Consider the following 17,997-nt stretch of genomic DNA (forward strand, 5'->3'; position numbering starts at 1 on the left):
ATATATATAAAATTTTGAAGCACCTGTTCCAATGAACACCATAAATTTTAATGTTAAAGTTTTAAAGTACCAAAAGTTATAATGATCACTAGACTTTTCAACCACAATACTGAAAAATTCTGGTGATCTGCTAGGATTTGTGGTAAAATTATTCTAACAATCACCATAATTGATGCGTGCTTAAAATTCTGGTGAGCGAATTTAAAAAATTTGGTGGGGAATTTTCCTCAAAACTTTTGTTATCGAAATTAAAAAATCAAATAGTGACACCAAAGTATCATATATCTTTGGGGGGGGGGGGGGGAAATCAGAAATAGCCAGATTTATAACTGATAATTGAAAAATAGCCACAACTTCAAAAGTAATCGTGATTTAGTCACTTTTTATGTAATAATTAAATCTAAACAAAAATACCCTTAAAAAATCAGAAAAATTTCTGCATAATATGCTGGAGTTGGAACCTTTTGCGTATGAGATTCCACGATAATGTGTTGGAGTTTCATAATGTGCTGAAGTTCCAACATAAAATGCTGGAAGTTTATACCTAGGAGCTTCATAATCCAGCATATTATGCTGGAACTTTCCGTGTGCTGGAGTTCCAACATAATATGCTAGAAGTTTATATGCAGGAGCTCCATAAATCCAGCATATTATGCTGGAACTTTCCGTGTTTCAGCAAAACAATGGCTGTTTTTTCAGTGACTTTGTAAATGCCGGCTATTTTTCAATTGTCAGTCCGAAAACTGGCTAGCCCATGCTATTTTCACTATTTCTGTCATTCTCCTTTTTTTGATTCAATTGTTGCTGTGGGCTGCAATTTAGCCCAATGAAAGCGTCCTTCCAGCCCATACCTGAGATGTTACCCAACTAAATGTCTTCCTTTTGTCCCTTCTCCTTGGTTTACAAAAACAGTCACAAATCTATTTTACATATTATGTAGTTCAAATAGTTGCAAGTTCTTTTTCAATATTAGGTTATGCCTCTTTTATGTAGAAGCACATTCAGAATCTTAAAGTTAGTGTATGCAACATGTCACTGCATTTACTTCTCTTTTGTGGAAATGAATTTGAATTTAGTATAAATATCACGGATTTTTAAAATATTACTTTTATATAAATAGAGACTAAAATAATGATGATGGAGCCATAGTTGCTTGTGCTTTTGTCATCTTCAAATGAAAAATATCTAATAATTAAACCACATCATAATAAAAGTATAAAAGTCAATATTTTTCTTTTTGAAAATAGTGAATGGCTTTACCCACTGAAATAAAGGAAGATTCTTCACCATTGATTCCATGCACCAACTATGAAGCTTCTTTCTATCCTTTCCCCATTTTTTTAATTAGTAATTCATTTCACTCGTCTTTCTTATAATAGTGTCCCTATAGATAAGATTGGTCTCCTACGTCAGCTACACTTATATTTATTGAATGATTATCTAAACAAGAGGAGACACATTGATTTTTCTTTTCTTTCCCCTTCCTTTGATCCCTTTTGTCGGAGCCATTGCTCCTTTGATAACTCGAACCCACAACCCTGGAGTTGTAAGTAGATGTGCTAATCATAGGAGCAACCCCCTTGTCGAGGAGACGTCATGATTTGAAAATTTGAATTTATTGAATTGTCTTAGTTATAGGTTCACAACTAAATATTTATATATATTTAATAAATTTTTTAATACAAATACAACATCTACTGAACCTATAGTCAATGCTTTAATTATCTCTGCCCCCGGACCTGGCATTATGTTATCCGTTAAATATATACATATAGTAGAAACAGTTAGAAAGATGTCGACGAATTTTGACAAATGGAGGTCTGTATATCAATGATAATCAATTGATTTTTAAATGAATATAGTCCATCTTAAAAATTGAAAAGACAAGAGGGGACAATATAAGTACTCCTAATAAGTAATTGAAGTTATGGTTTAATTGTTACAATTCAATTTTACACCACTTTGGTTTACTAATTTGTTAATTAGACTTGCTAAAAAAAGTAAAACGAAAGTCTCTTAATTTTAGAGTTTAGTGTTTAAATAAAAAACAAACATATACCAATTATTCGGCCATATCATAAAAAGTATGACTTTCAAGTCCTTTATTTTTCTTAAAATCTATTTTTTTAACCTATTATTCGCATGGCGGAATTCATCTCCAAAATTGAAAAAATTAAGAAACTGTCAATATATGTAAGTTGTTTTTATAACGCATTATAATATCTTCTTTATATATTTAAAATCTTTGGAATATTAGATCAAGTGGGAGTAGGATTTAGTAGTAAAATATATTTAGGTGTACCTTAAACAGAACAAAAGGGACAGAGGTATAAATTTTCAGCTAATTCCTCGCCGTGATACCTTATAAACCCGCAATATATATAGAGAGTTTTCCATATAATCCAAGATTCTAATTAAAAAAGGTTCAAACTTTTCCTTTTTTGTGTCAACTCTCTTTCCTCTATTCTCAAAACTCTTCATTATTTGTTTCCACAACACAGACCCTTTGCTACCCAAAATCTTGTTTCTGGTATTGTCACCCCTCTTTTCTCTCTGTTTCTCTTCTGCATATTGGCCTTTCCATTTATTTTGAATTTGTCTATTGTTTCTGACTCGAGGGTCTCCCGCAAACAGCCTCTTTATCCCTCCGGGGTAGGGGTAAGTTGTGCGTACATTCTACCCTCCCCAGACCCCACTAGTGGGATTCTACTGGGTGGTTGTTGTTGTTGTTTCTCTTCTGCATATATTGTTTTTTTAATGATCATGTTTTTGTGTGTGTGTGTTTGTTTGTGTTTTTTGTGATCAATGAGTCTTGCATGTTATGGTTATGGTGTTTGTTATCAATATATCTTGTGCGTGTGACACCTTAGTCAAATCCACATCGACAAAACACGGGAGAGATGCTGGATATATAAGTTAATATGCCTTAGATCCTAGTGATGCATTCTAAACCGTTTGGGTCTAGGCTCAAAGCGGACAATATAACTAGTAGATTAGGTTGTTACCGTGTGTGTGATTTTTCAAACACCAAACAATAGAACCCTTGTTCTGTTTCTGTAGGTCTTAAGTCTAATTTTTCAGTGATTGATTGCATTATCTGTTAAATGAATTAAGTTTTCCTAGCAATTTTTGGGGGAAAAAAAGAAAAAATTTTATCTTTTATTTCTTGTTAATCTTGTATTAAGAGCAATAAAGTTGGAAAAGAAATTTACTATTTTTGGTTTGACATCTTTTTACAGTTTAGTGTTTAGTTTTGTTTGCTTATTTATAGTTTGTTTATAGCTTTAAGGGAATTGCTGCTGAAAGTTTGAAGATTTATGTGATGATTTGAAAAAACATCATGGGTTCAGTTTGTTGTTGTTTCACTGTTTCTGATGTTGGAGATAATGCTGCTGTCTCAAATGATCAAAACCATAGCAGCTGCCAGTGTTTTAGTTGCTGCTTTCAGAACATACTTAATACGGTACCTGTCGAAAATTCTTTGCTTTTGGCTATGAAGTAATTGTATATTTTTATCTTATCCTAATGTTTGGATGGTGCGCTGAACTATTTAATGTTTCACATTGTTTGGAAGGGGAGTCTTAGAACAACGGTAAGGTTGTATCCGTATGACCTATAGGTCACGAGTTCGAGCCGTGGAATCAGCCACTAATTCTTGCATTAGGGACTACCCCTATGGTGCAGCCCTTCCTCGGACCCTACGTGAACGTGAATGCTTCGTGCACCGTGTTACCCTTTGTCAGTTTTCTATGAATAAATGATGGCAAGATTCTTAACTACCGAAAACTAATCGCGTCTAGCTGAAGTCGTTAATTAGTTGGACCACCAGCTCAACTAACTATAGCGATAATGAATATTTAAGTAAGCACAACAGGTGAAGATGATTCCAAGGAAAAACTTCAACTACCTTAAAGAACTAGGGAGATGACCTACCTTGCTCTTGTGCAAGGAATAATGTAGTCCCTTTGAATCCCAAACCTTAAGGATTTTCGATTATACTAACATGAAGAATGTGCAGCATCTTCTGTCCTTGCTCAATCCGCACCATACCGATTGATTGTGGATACTGGTTTTGCTTTTAAGCGACTAATACATCAAAGATCAGTCGTTGTTTGCTTTTAATATTCTGTTCTAATGTATTATGAACAAAGATGGCACTTGATGGAACTTTCTTTTTCATGTTTTACTAGCTCGTAAATTAGTTAACTCACAGAATAGAAAAACTCGTCGCTTGGTGCAAAATGTTAAACATGACGCTAATGTGATCACGTATCAACTTTAATAGTTTAAACATGGAAAAGCTCTCTTGATTTTGAATAACAGCGAAACAAACCACAGAAACGAATATTGCCGCCTTGAATCCATTGTTTATTATTGCTAACCTGGAAAATTCTAATTATAGCTGTAGTAACAACAATCATGACTATATTGCTCGTGTAGTTGCATCCTTTTTGCTAATGATTCGTTTTCGTAATGACTTTTTCCTCGTTAAGATGGTAACCTTTTACAATATGCTGACTGTTTCTTATAATGAAATTGACTTATTACTTCTCATCAGTGTGGAGCCGTATTTGGTCGAGCACAAGAAACTGCTGTGACTTCAGCTAATCAAGGCCCATCATCTTCGACTGTTGTAGTTACCAACAATAGTTCATGTAATACAATCAGTTCTCAGGGTAGAGTTTTACCAAATAATGTTGCTCCAAGACAGCCACAAGTGCAACAACAAGTTGCATTAGGACGACAAGACAAAGGAACAAGTCATTCACGAGTTGAGCCTGAACCAGTCGGAAATGCTGATGTTGAAATAACACAAAGACTTCTACAAGCAGACAAGCTGATTAAATCAGACTGTGAAGGAGGATGTAAAGAAGGTTGTCCCGAGTCCCCTGAGAAGGAAAATTTATCAAAGTTGGAGACTGGATTCCAGTATGCAGTTTCCTCATCGGAAGATGAGGATGTATGTCCGACATGCCTTGAAGGTAGCTTGCGTTATTTCACAATTTTTAAGTTGGTAAAGAACTATTTGATCTGCAATTAGCATACTACGTAGTTGGATAAATCTCTTGATCTGCCTAATTTTGTAAATGACTTTTTCTTTTATGCAGAGTATACACCAGAGAACCCCAAGATATTGACAAAATGTTCACATCATTATCACCTCAGTTGTATTTATGAATGGCAGGAGAGAAGTGAAAAATGTCCTGTTTGTGGAAAGGCAAGAGTTTTTGTTTCTTTTACCTTTTGCTGTTTAAGTTACTCTGGCGCATTGCAAGTTTGCAATATCTTATTTGCTGCATAGTCAAGTTAAGATCTTCTTCCGCAAGGGAGGAGTAAAACATTTTCTATGTCAGTCAAATAACTAATGCTTTATCACTGTTTCCCTAGATTTGCTTTTCCTCTTTACTAGTTTGCGACATGTTTCTGTTCCGCTCAGGACTTTAAATGGCATGTTATACATGCTTTGTCCGTGTTTAACGTACGTAGGTTTAAGAATAAAGTCTTGTTATCTGAAAATGACAGCAGTGTAGGTAGTAAGCAGTTACTTGCTCATTCAGATTGCTCAGTAATTGAGCAGGTATATATATAGTTTATATTTGCGATCTGATCTCTACTTTATATCTGCAATCTGATATTCCACTTTCAGCAACAAATATGTTGTATACCTGTGATTTAAAAGATAGCAAAAGATCATAGAATAATACTTGGAAAAAAAATGTGCGAAGAGCGCTAGTAATGCCTAAATTGATATATTTTTTATCATACAGTTTAAGTTCTTTACCTCTGATTCTCTAACAATTTTTGATTTCCTTTCCCAGTTGATGCAATTCGAGGAGACTAATTAGTGTACGGCGCTGAAGAGGAGCTAAACGAGAATGAAAACCAGACGTATATGTGAAGATTTCCTGCAACTTAGTAAGATGTACATAATTCTTGACTACACTGGTTCCCATCATCTTAGATTTACTCTGGAGTTTTTCCTTTCTTTGGTGTTTTTAACTTTTGATTATTTGGAACATGCCCTGTTATACAACGGATTGAAGAGTAACGCGATATACAGTCAAGAGAACACTTGTTTCCCCTTAAAATCTGTTTGGTATTTATACTTTTGGCGCCTCCCCTTTTTGATTACTGCTACATGTAAAGCAAGTGAGACCAACTACTTGTGCTAATGAAATTTAGATGATTGATTTTATCAGCTTTTTGCGCCATGGTCTTTACATCTTAATTAAGATTGGTGGCACAATGCTACAAGTCTTTTACATCTCAAATGCTTATATTTGCCAGTTGCCTATGCTAAACATTAAGTACAGTACATAGTTACTATTTTTACAGCCTGAAATTAATAAAATACTCAATGAAACACCAAAACAATTAGGATATAGGTGACATCATAGGCAAATCCCACATCAACAAGACACGGGAGAACCTCATGAACAATATCCTGTGCGGGCCTAGGCCCAAAAGCGGACAATATCCCGTGCGGGCCTAGGCCCAAAGCGGAATATATCCCTAGTGGACTAAGCTATTCCATATGATATCAGTCACTTCACATGCAACCTTGAACGGTGGTGGGGAAAATCTCAACGTCCTCACCGAGTGTCCTTGCTGAGTCCCTAAGGGGCAACGGGGGTGTGACACCCTAGGCAAATCCTACTGTATTGGGAAAAAAGTTGAATTTATATTGAAGATGACGTGGCATGACACGTGGACTGGACAAGTGGTCAAAGCGTAACAGTTGGGAAAAAGGTACGGGAAATGACAGGTACGGGAAGAAGAAATGAAATAGGCACGAGAAGCAGTTTAGACACGAGTCTCGTACCAATTCGAAGTCATTTAAAGCCAGCGGGTCGAAAGGCATTGAAGACATGAATCTGAAGACAAAAAGGAGTCCAAATTCAGTATTAAATACCTGATATGTTAGAACATTGATATTTAATAGGAATGATTGTGTAACGGCTCATTTAATGTCATTTATTGTCCATAATTGTCTCATTAAAGCTTAGATTTATTTCCTTTGCCTAGAATCAACTATAAAAGGAGGAAATTGTATTGGAAAAAAGGACATGACTTACCTCATACAAAAATAAGAACTTTTGCTTTCTGCTTTATTATTATTCTCAGAAAGCCTATTATTATTTTGGTCTCTTGATTATCAGTAACCCGATTTTTCATCTCAAATTCTAATATTATCCAAAAAATTTATTTCTTTGGCGAAACACCTACATCGACAAAACACGAGAAACATGCTTTGTATACAAGTAAACATGCCTTAGATCCTAATGACACATTTTAAAGCTGTACAGGCCTAGGCAAAAGCAGACAATATCCCTAGTGGATTGGGTTGTAACAAAACAATTTTTAGCAATTAGAAGGTGTTGAATGAAACATTTCACACGAGAATACATATTTGGAAGTAGTACTGGAATTTCTCATGTTTTTGCACTGGAGTTGGCCTTTTTTTAGCCCTCCAAATGACCTCGAGCAAATCAGTGTTTGGGCATAACATTGTATTGAACTCAAAAAAAATACATAATTGTATTGACAATAATTCCAAGGCAAAAATGTAAACTATAGCCAACAAATGGACGTCCCCTTCCATTTATGAAGGTTAGGAAATTAACATTCTTCACTATTAATATAAAGAAAGACAATAAGGTCCTAAATATATATCAATATAAAGATACCCAATATTAAGAACTTCCCAAAACAAGGCTTAAAATCTTATTTTCCTCCACATAAAGCAGACGAGAACTCAGAATTGGAAAACTTGAACTCCAGCAAAAGGACATTTCTTCAGATGCAACATATAAAGTTTTCTATTCATGTGGCAAAGCATCCCATATGGCATGAATACAAGGAATCAAGATTTAGGTCAAGCTCATTCCTCCTTGCTTCTGCTTCCTCTTGGTAATTACCTCTAATTAATCAATAATTACCATCACCAAATTAATGAAACAATCAAACAAGTAGTGCTTAACCAACTTTGTAAATAAAAGTAGTTACTAAATTCAGAACTTCAATATGATGAAGAACAATAAAAGTAAAGCATTGAAGAATTAATCTGAATAGCCGGCCACCTAACCGCTTAAACTTAACATAGCCAGCGGATGTATATATATATATAATCCATGTATAATATGTGTATACCCATGAATAATCGATGTATAATTTATGTATACTGGCTAGCAGTGTTATCAAAAGCAAAAAGTATAGAAACGCTCTAAGGTACATTGGGGCTTTAAGCGCAAATAAAATGTGGGCTTTGATGAGGAAAGGCACAAAAGGAGAGAAAATACAAATATGTATGTGTAGTCCAAGATCAATAATTATACGCATGAATAACAAATATATGGACAAAGAAATTGGAAAAAGTATGCCATAGAGCCTTGAAGACGCACTGACACACCCGCTAGACAAGGATGTTTTGCGCTCACTTTAGCGCTTAAGCGCGCTTTAAGGCGCCTGTGACAGCACTACTGGATAGAAAAAGTAAATAGTGAATCTGCCGGCTATTTGTGTAAAAATACCATTTTTTCAAAAATAGTACAAGTAACTATGTTGGTTTTGTTTATTTATCTTGTTATAGAGGACAACAATTACCCAATATTTAGGCATGGATGTGGTTGTAGGAGGAAAGATGCTGAATTTGGAACTTGATTTTGCTGATGCCATTCAGCTTGCTGCCCCACTGTCTTATCCTTCTCCTTAATCTGTAAAGAAGCAAAGGAATTAGAAAAAATGAACATGTAGAGTATATGATATTTAACAATTTTTCTAAGATATATAAGTGCTAATTGCTATTATAGAGTATGGTTTACTGTTGAAAACTTTGCTAATTGCTGAACAACTTAGAATAAACTAACAAGAGACAAATTCACCTTCTTGGATAGCATGTTATTCTCCTCCTGGATCGCCTTTTCCTATGAAAGCATAAAATATTACACTCAAGGCGTTAATCAAGATTACTGTACTTAGTAATTAGTAGTAGTAATTAAACTTGGCATGCATATAATTACTAGTACCTTTTTCTGTAGCATAGAGATTGACTCATGCATGAGTTGGTTCTGCAACACAAAAACATCTGAAGTCACATAAAATCTAAAAATTTGCATGAAAGAAAAGCAAATGTTAATGCACCCAAAAGTGTGATTTAGCGGTTAATGAAGTGAGTGAAAACAATGGAAGATCAAGGTTCTAATTGTAGCTGAGACAAAAAAAATTGGGCTATCTCTTCCCATCTAACCAAACCTTGGTCGCCAGAGTTACAGATACATGTGCTCAGGGTCATGTACTGTTTATGGTACAGTTTCGGCGCCGCCGTTTTGACCCAAATTTTGTATTTGTCTTAAAAATTCCTTTAACATATACAAATAATAAATTTAGAACCCAATAATTCCAAAGGACTAGAATTCAAAAGTCCACAACTTCGAATCCTCGGTCCGCTGGTCCGCTTTTGTCTATGCCACCCACTAGAATAGTAGAGGAGGTGCGCGCAAGCTTACAAGAATATACTTTTGTCTTAAAAAATGCAGATGGTATGGCATGAATGAGCTTTCACTTTTGCGATGGTCAGTTTTACTTGCCCTGCAATTGTTAAGGACTCAATTCCCTGGTAGTCCAAGACCCCTAATTAATTACTTTAACTCAAGCAGCCACTAATTCTTGTATTAAAGTAAGCTGTCTACATCAAACCCCTTGGGGTGCGGCCCTTTCCCGAGCCTTGTGTGAACGCGGGGATGCGGTGTACATCGAGCTGTCATTTTTTCTTTAACTAGCAAAGAACACATGTAAAAGGAAGAAAAAAACAATCAAATCTAAATCCTAAATGCGCCTTTACTAGAAAATAACACTGAATAAGTAAAACAAGGGGAAAAAGAAGGATTATGGCATGCCTTTCTTGATCGAATAAGCTTAAGAGAAGTATCAAGTTGTTGTTCCAAGTTTTGCAGGTCCTTTAGGTTCAATGAGTCAAGATCTTCTCCCATATAATGCCTGAAAATGATTTTAAAAAAGTGAATATAAAAACTGAATCTAATTTAAATTGAAGGTGGAAACAAGTATATTCCTGCTACAATGGAATTAACCAATCATGTTTTACTTGTGGTTCCTTTGTAGGAGATCAATCTTAGCCTTGAGTTTAGCATATTCCAGGCTCCAATTTTCCTGCACCTGCATTATACAAATACCAAAACATCAACTTGAAGATTAAAATGGGACTTTAATACTAGGGAAAAGGGTCAGATTTACCTCTCTACTTTCAAAAATAGTTTGCGAACAAAAACACCACTGTCCCTTTGTCCGTTAACCCTTCCGGCATGGCCAACAACATCTTGTGGGGCATGACATTTGAGTGAGATGAACGCCATGTGGCATGTCACACAGGATGTCATTGGCCTTGGTGGAAGGAGTTAAAAGACGAAGGGGCAACTTTATGTGACGGCACGAGTATTTTTGTTTAGAAAGTATAATGGAGGTTAAATATAAATAATTCTTGAAAGTAGAGGATAAATTTGATCCTTTTCTCTTAATACTATATACCTTATAGAATTTATTTTAAATACTTTTTAGGTCATACCGAAGATTCAGAATTACTTGCAAGCAAGCGTCTCTCTGCGTATGAGTATCTCTCATACCGTTCAAGAATCTGTTCCATACTGTTTCAAGAAACAAAAATCATTAGTTTTTCTCTGTGTTAAGTAAAACTCTTCCTAATAACAATTATGAGTGGGTCATTGAGAAACTTATAATGCAACAAGAATTCCGCATAATATTAAGAGGTTAACACGCAATAAGAACAAAAAAAGGTAATGAATGAACGAAAATAAACATATATAGTGAATTTATCAAATACAAGATACCATAGACTTTTAAAAAGGTACTAGGTTTAGTATACGTGTGTTGCACGTGTGTACCGCACCAAATATATAAATTCTATATATTTATTATATGCAAGCACAACAAAATAGTATAAGAAATAGCTTTAACAAAAGGTTGTAGCATAAAGTCTAATGCAATATGGCGACTATCATGTTCAACGAAATTTACAATCAAGAACACCAAATTAAGGATTAATTGAACATCAATACAAATTTTTGATTACTAATAAAAATACCAAAGAAAAATAGACCTTGAAAACCCTTAATTTTATCGATGTCGCTCAAACAACAAAATTATGATGAAAACGTGGAATTGTAGCTTTTTTTTTTTAAAAGTACTCATATATAATTCGAAACAAAAAGAAGAAGTTATATAACGTCAAATTGTGTATAGTTCAAATAGGCCAAAAACATTAATTATTAAATTATATAAAAATAATTACAAATTATACAAATTTTATACATTTCTTCGGCTATTAAATATAAATAGTTTCTGCCGCAAGCTAAAAGTGATAATAGCCCTTCTTTATATGGGGTTCTACTGTTCGTTCCGGAGCGTGCACAATCATGGACCCTCCCCCCCCCCCTTTAATTGATCTGGGGCATACCCCCCCCCCCCCCGGGGTATTTCCACACCTCCCCGTTTAATTGATCTGGGGCATTCTGAGAAGTACAAGTACAAAACAATGAGAAAACTGGTCCTATATGATTGAGAATAGGTTTAAAATAGTCCCTCAAGATATACCTTTGAGCAGTTTGATTATTAAATTAATTTAGTTGCCTGCAGTCTTCATCCGTTATACCTCAACGAACTCCAAGAAAATAGCATAAACGCAAGTATTACAACTGACACAAATTAAATGCTCGAAGGAATTTCCCTTTTATTGGTAAAAAAAAGTACTTTATGAGGCCTCGTATTTCTTTTTTTGGAATCCGTAAAACCCGCAGCCGCTACAGTCTTTGGCTTTTGGATGTGCATCCTGTGGTAAAACCCCACTGTGTAATAGCTTGCAAACCACACAGGAAATATAAACAGCACTAGGTAAACCTTATGCGACAGGCTTGACCCTGAAAAGCATTGAGGGGAATCGATCCAAGGTCATCTGCATGAGGCCTCATATCTTTTTGGAGCATAAAGCACAAGTTTTTTGACTTGGGGTTGAGCTACCCAGTTTACAAAACATAATTTCAATGTGATAAAACGGAAGGCATACGAGGATTTATCGGAAATAATCTTTCTATTTTTACCGATAAGAATAAAGTTTGTATGTCTATTACCCTCCTTAACCACCGTACGGGAAAATACTGGGTATGTGATTTTAAAATGGACGGCATACGAAGTGATACGTGGCTGAAGGACAACGATAATTAGATCAGAAAATTCAATGCGGCTCATTTATTTTACTTGTTACTTTTCTGATCATTAGATCAGAAAATTCAATGCGGCTCATTTATTTCCTCTCCTGCTAAAAAATTTAGGTATTTATTTGTTAACCGAAAAAATTCCTAGGGCAAAAATAAAATAAAATATACTCCCTACATTCACTTGACAGGTATACTACAAATAGATTTTCAATTTTACTTGTTACTTTATGCATGTCAAGAGAAAGACAAATTATTTTCCCTGTTATACCCACAATATTTATTACTCATTTTAAATTATTATCTCAAATCCAATAAAATATGCATCAATTAATATGAGTATCATAGTAAATTATGCAATTCATTTATTATTTCTTAAGGGGCATGAAAAAGTCAAAATGAGCCAAGTAAAAGTGACGATGGATAATAGATTTGTCTTCTTTATCTTTATCTACTTAAGTACAGGGCTTTTACATATGATAAGGTTCGAATCCTTACTGTGCACCTAATCCACACATTACATATTGTGCTATTATTTCGGGAGAATATGTAGATACTTCCAATATATTAAATATTCTCCAATTTAAAAAAAATAGTATTACATATTCTTTAATTTGATTTTGTTGGAACCATTCTAGTGTTTTTGGAACTAAGATTAGTTTAGAAGTAGCCATATGTGCATAAAACTTCAGTCTGTCATTTCCTATGAACACACCAAGAAAAAGAAGCAAGAATAAAATAAAATTGCAGCAACAATAATAAATAACTTGAACGATCTACATGTCATTCAGTAATCATATGAACTAAACCTTAAAAGTCTCGAGAGTAACTTAACAAGATACTACTATTCAATAATTGTTTTCTTCAAGAATGACACAACAACAATAACGACCCAGTGAAATCCCACTAGTGGGATCTGGGGAGAGTAGTGTACGCAAACCTTACCCCTATCCCGATAGAGTAGAGAGGCTGTTTCCGAAAAACCCTCGGCTCAAGAAGACAATTTTCTTCAAGAATGAATCCTCAATAAAATTTAAGGAAAAAATATATATATACTTTAGATAAAACACTAATATTTTTCCTTTTTCATCTGGTAAAAACTAAAATTTTATCCCTTCAAAATACAACAACAACAATAACAAACCCAATAGTTTCTCACAAGCCCTCTGCTAGAGAACGATTGAAACAAAAAGGTAATAACAGCAATATGTAATTGCAATAAGTAGGAATAACAACAAGATGAAATAAGATTGAATGAAAAATGAAACAAGATTATCCCTTCAAAATGAAAAAAATAATAGGTGAAAACAATTACACAAACAATAAAGATTAAAAATTTGGGAGCTATAGTTCTACTTATGGTTCGGAAAAAAACTACATAAACTTACAATTCTAGCTCCGACTCTGAATAAATTAACAAGGAAATTTTTTTAAAAACTTACCAAGAATCAGAAGAGTACTCAAAGATTTTTCCCTTATGAGAAAAAACAATCAAAGCAACTTCAGCATCACAAAGCACTGAGATTTCATGTGCTTTCTTCACTAAACCTCCTCTCCTCTTTGAAAACGTTACTTGTCTGTTAATCTTATTTTCTATACGCCTTAATTGCACTTTTCCTCTCCCCATTCTTCTTCAGACCTAAAAATAGAAACCCTGAAATTATATTATTGCTCTCACAACAAAAACCCTAGTTATAAAAATAGGAAAGAAACCAACTTTTTTTTTATTTTAAAGAAAAAGTAAATAATGGAGTTGGATTGAGTAAAGATATATTGGTCTGAGAAAAGGGTACATAAATGAAGGAGAAGAATTGGGAAAGTGGTATTGAGGAACCAGGTGGTTTTTAAGAATGTGTTGTCGAGTTTTGATTGGTGAAGGTACAACATAGTATGGTATGCATTAGTGTCTGCTGGATATTTCTCACAGATATTTAAGTGTGTTTATTTCCGTACAAGAGAAACTGTACCACATTACTGTAACTTGCTACTACAGTATTTATTTCTGTCTTTTCTCGACACTGTTGACGGCGTTCATTTTTATTTATTTTTTAAACATATTTTTACCTTAAACATTTGGTACTCAAAATTTATTGGATGATAATATACACTACTTCCTTTGTTTCTAATTTATGTGAACTTACTTAAGTAAACTCGAATTTTAAGAAATAAATAATTTTTTTAAATCTTGAGGTTTTAAGCATGCCATAACATATGTGTGACTACAAAATTTCTAATTAATAATAAAATAGGATCATCAATTTCCGGATAACCGTGCCAAGTATACCCTCATGTAAGCACTCTGCCAGGTCCGTACTAGAAAAGACGCGGTCAAGATCAAAAGCACTTGCGCGTATACTGGTCGGTCTAGAAAAGGATTTTCCCTCTCTGTCGAAAAGGGCTCCGCCAGGATAGATTGCCAAAGAGGAGCAATCACCTTTAAAAATAAATACTTTTGCGGACTCAAAATGAAATATTTTAACCTAAATTAAAATGAAAAGAGTATATTCATGCCAAACAAAACCACTAGTAGAATACAACATTTTTTATTTTGAAAAAATCATTTTAAAGATTCAAAATCAAAAAAATAAAAGTGAAGGAATCACAATCATGCCCACTAACTACTAACGGTTCGTTCGGTACTGTTCGTGCAAAAAAGTGCTAAATCTTTTAACTAGATCAATTAATGGTGAATTAAAGGGCGAATCTTAGTTGAATTTAATAAATTCTAGACCGAATAAAATGGAACACTCGTGAGACGAGTAGTGCTCAAGAGCATTAAATAACGGATTTAATACTCTATGATTGACAATAAATATGATAGCATGATATGTAATAAATGTAAATAATGGCAATGAATGTAATAAGAAAGGATCTACCGCCCAATTATTATGTGATTGGGATGTTCCTTTTCTCTGTCAGCGACATGGAAAAGTGAGAAGTCAAGATGGGTATGGAATCTTTGGATCTATGGATAAAGATTGAACAACGTGTGCTTTAATAATATAATCAACGAACAAGACAACTTTTGGATATTCTCTTTTGTCAACCTTTACAATATAATGTGTTCTTATCAAAAAGTGAAGAAGATCTCCCTTTTGTTTTTCTCTCTTCCTATTTTAAGGGACATTCCCAAAAACCCTATAAAGTACAGCATAAAGAATATCCAAAGGAATATTCTTTATGTCTACCTCTATAACCTATGCTACTGTTATTTTCTCACCTCGACTGCCTGCTTTTGGCACCAGCCTTTGTGAGAGCAACCTTCAATCGTTATATCATGGTCGACCCCGTCCTTTGTCTTACTTATCCGTTACCGCCGTGTCCCATTTGGATCTATACAGTTAGTCCCTCCGCTTGTTGAGGTCGTGGCCTTGCACGCCCTCGATAAGCGGACATGATTTGCCTTTGTTTCGGGAGAATTTGGCTGTAGCATAAGCCGGGTCGACAAAGGTCGAGAGAGCGACACAACCAGTGGAGTCATGATTGGTATGGTTGCCATGGGGTGACGTCATAGCCACGCGCGTCATCATTACGCATCTTTCCGAGACAACGTCTGCGTGCCTGTCGCTTTGGTTTTGATGCCCTTGACAATCTTTTGCCTCGATTCTCGCTTTGGGGAGCCTATACAGGCTGCTGAAGGTGGCGCATCGTTGGCGACCGGAGGAGATGGAGCGGTGCTCGCAGAGGACGATGGTTCAAGCTCAGACATCGATCCTGAAGAGGTACGGGCCTTTTTGGAGAGAAACACTCGCGTGGAAGTGAGGACGGAGGGTCCTAACCGACACGTAATCCTTCGCGTGGGTTGCGACCTTTTGGCTAACTCCGAACAGGTGGTGTCGTCCTTCGCCCCCTTGTGCGCTGCTTCTGAGAACGCGACGCTTCAGACGATGAGTGACGCAGAGCTGTCGCTGAGTATTTCTGGCATAGATTTGCGAGTAAGTGTTTTTTACTATTAGTTTTTGTTTCGTATGCGTAATCTGCTTATGCTGACTTTCTTTCCTTTGCATATCAGACCCTCATTACGGGGATTGAGCGCAACTGGTTTGACGAACGGAGGACGACCGTTAATAAGAAGATGACCTCTAAGTACAAAGAATACCATACCAAGCATCGAGCGCTGGCCAACGTCTTTAACCAAGATAGCGAGTTTCAGCTATTTCGTGACGCGCTCAAACAGAGAGAGGAGGAGTTGGCGAGGAAAGTTGAGGAGCTGAAGGAGCGGGATGATGAGCTGATGAAGGCCATAGATTGATGCAGCGAGCTTGAGGCGGATTTCAAGGCCAAGGAGGATTAGCTCGAGGTGAGTAAGGGGGTGATGGCCGAAAATGCCGAACTTCAAGCGCGGGTGGCTTCCTTAACTGCTGAGCTTGGGCAGAGGGAAACGGAGGCTATCGATCTTAGGAGCGAGTTGAGCGTTAAGGTCGAGGAATTGACTCGTGCCAAAAAAGGGCAGGGTGGCTGCCATATCCGAAGTAGCGGCCTTAGATGACGCCCTCCGCGTTTGTAGGTCTAAGAGGGATAATGAGGTGGAGACGTCGGCGCTCATTGAGGTTAGAAGAGCGGATCTAGGATTGGAGGCGGAGTTGTCCGGATTAAACGAACAGGTTGTTGCTATGAAGGCTGAGGAAGTGCGACGGCAGTCGCAGCCATCTATGTCTCATACTTCTGTCGATCCCGTCGTACCGCGGAAGTTGTATGAGATGTGGGTTCATGGTGAGGCTCAGATTGATGTGTACAAGTCCCTGAAGGCCGACGGGAAAGTTTCCGAGGCTGAACTCGAGGGTGTCCGTATTAAAGCATGTGCGGCTCGTAAAGCCTGTGGTTATGACCCTGGTACGCCTAGTGGGGATGATGTTGATGATGATGCGGACAGGATCGCCTCCGACTCTTGGTATAATGATGAGTACGCTGAAGGAGATGACGCGGCGTAGGGCCTTTATACTTATTTTTGTTTTGCCCTGTTATTTTTGTGAGGGCGTTTTTGGGCCCTTTGTAAAAAGTTTTGTAGTATAACAGTTGTAATGGAATTATTACCTTTTTGCTGTGTTTTTCCGGAGTCATTTTTTGTTTGCTATGCGGTGAAGTCCCTGGCTTTTTGGCCGCTTGTGTGTAGTGTTTTGGCGTAGTTGATCGTAGATCTCAAAGTAACTCAAGAGAGGTCGAGTGTAAAGTAATTCGAGTGAGGTCGAGTGTAAAGTAATTCGAGCGAGGTCGAATGTAAAGTAATTCGAGTGAGGTCGAATGTAAAGTAATTCGAGCGAGGTCGAATGCTAAGTAATTCGAGCGAGGTCGAATGTAAAGTAATTCGAGCGATGTCGAATGTAGGATGCGAAAAAGAAACTTGATGGAGAGTAAAAATGTTGCTTTATTTCATTCACTAGAGAATACTATACAAGTCCGTTTCATACATATATCGGAGAAGTTTCCATGTATCTAGTCCCTTCATCGTTCGGCCTGGAGAAGAGGTCGGCAGGCGGGGCGATGAACCATACTTGAACTTCGAGACGTCCCCTTCATCTCCTCGTTAAGAACCTCCCCGAGAAAACCCAATTGGGATAAAACCCGAGTGAGGGAAAAAGAGTACGACTTGAGGGGCGTCGTTTTTCAGAAGTTGAAGTATTTGAGAAGGGCGACATTCAAATTGTTTTGTAGTAGTTTTCCTTCCATTTCTAGTTGGAATGCTCCTTTGCTTGCTGCTGCCGTGATTTTGTATGGCCCATCCCAATTGGTTCCTAGTTTGCCTTCTTTCGGGTCT

The 17,997-nt window shown here is 36.3% G+C and overlaps 2 protein-coding genes across 3 annotated transcripts; one reads left to right on the forward strand and one right to left on the reverse strand.

The window, feature by feature from the left end:
• On the forward strand, nt 2,367–6,199 carry LOC109235328 (E3 ubiquitin-protein ligase At3g02290-like). 2 transcript variants are annotated; one of them, XM_019401391.1, is made up of 5 exons: nt 2,367–2,530; nt 3,283–3,463; nt 4,559–4,982; nt 5,109–5,218; nt 5,820–6,199. In XM_019401391.1, the coding sequence occupies exons 2-5, from the start codon at nt 3,341–3,343 to the stop codon at nt 5,844–5,846; spliced, it is 684 nt and encodes a 227-aa protein (XP_019256936.1). In that variant the 5' UTR covers nt 2,367–2,530; nt 3,283–3,340; the 3' UTR covers nt 5,847–6,199. The 2 variants fall into 2 exon arrangements, with proteins under 2 accessions (XP_019256936.1, XP_019256937.1); XM_019401392.1 differs by lacking the exon at nt 2,367–2,530 and adding an exon at nt 2,541–2,658.
• LOC109235331 (truncated transcription factor CAULIFLOWER A-like) lies at nt 7,521–14,078 on the reverse strand. Its single transcript, XM_019401394.1, has 8 exons — nt 13,685–14,078; nt 10,580–10,658; nt 10,103–10,173; nt 9,897–9,996; nt 9,027–9,068; nt 8,883–8,924; nt 8,605–8,714; nt 7,521–7,921 (listed from the first exon to the last, which is right to left on the reverse strand). Exons 1-8 carry the CDS (start codon nt 13,867–13,869, stop codon nt 7,825–7,827), a joined length of 726 nt encoding a protein of 241 aa, XP_019256939.1. The 5' UTR covers nt 13,870–14,078; the 3' UTR covers nt 7,521–7,824.

The sequence above is a fragment of the Nicotiana attenuata genome, chromosome 12 (genome assembly GCF_001879085.1).
Source record: "Nicotiana attenuata strain UT chromosome 12, NIATTr2, whole genome shotgun sequence".
Taxonomy (NCBI): domain Eukaryota; kingdom Viridiplantae; phylum Streptophyta; class Magnoliopsida; order Solanales; family Solanaceae; genus Nicotiana; species Nicotiana attenuata.

Coding starts and splice junctions, on each gene's coding strand:
- LOC109235328 (XM_019401391.1), top strand. CDS start 3,341: ATGGGTTCAGTTTGTTGTTGTTTCACTGTTTCTGATGTTGGAGATAAT. Junction 4,983..5,108: donor ATGTCCGACATGCCTTGAAG/GTAGCTTGCGTT, acceptor TCTTTTATGCAG/AGTATACACCAGAGAACCCC. Junction 5,219..5,819: donor AATGTCCTGTTTGTGGAAAG/GCAAGAGTTTTT, acceptor TTCCTTTCCCAG/TTGATGCAATTCGAGGAGAC.
- LOC109235331 (XM_019401394.1), bottom strand. CDS start 13,869: ATGGGGAGAGGAAAAGTGCAATTAAGGCGTATAGAAAATAAGATTAAC. Junction 9,997..10,102: donor CTCCTACAAAGGAACCACAA/GTAAAACATGAT, acceptor AATCATTTTCAG/GCATTATATGGGAGAAGATC. Junction 8,925..9,026: donor TCTCTATGCTACAGAAAAAG/GTACTAGTAATT, acceptor ATGCTTTCATAG/GAAAAGGCGATCCAGGAGGA.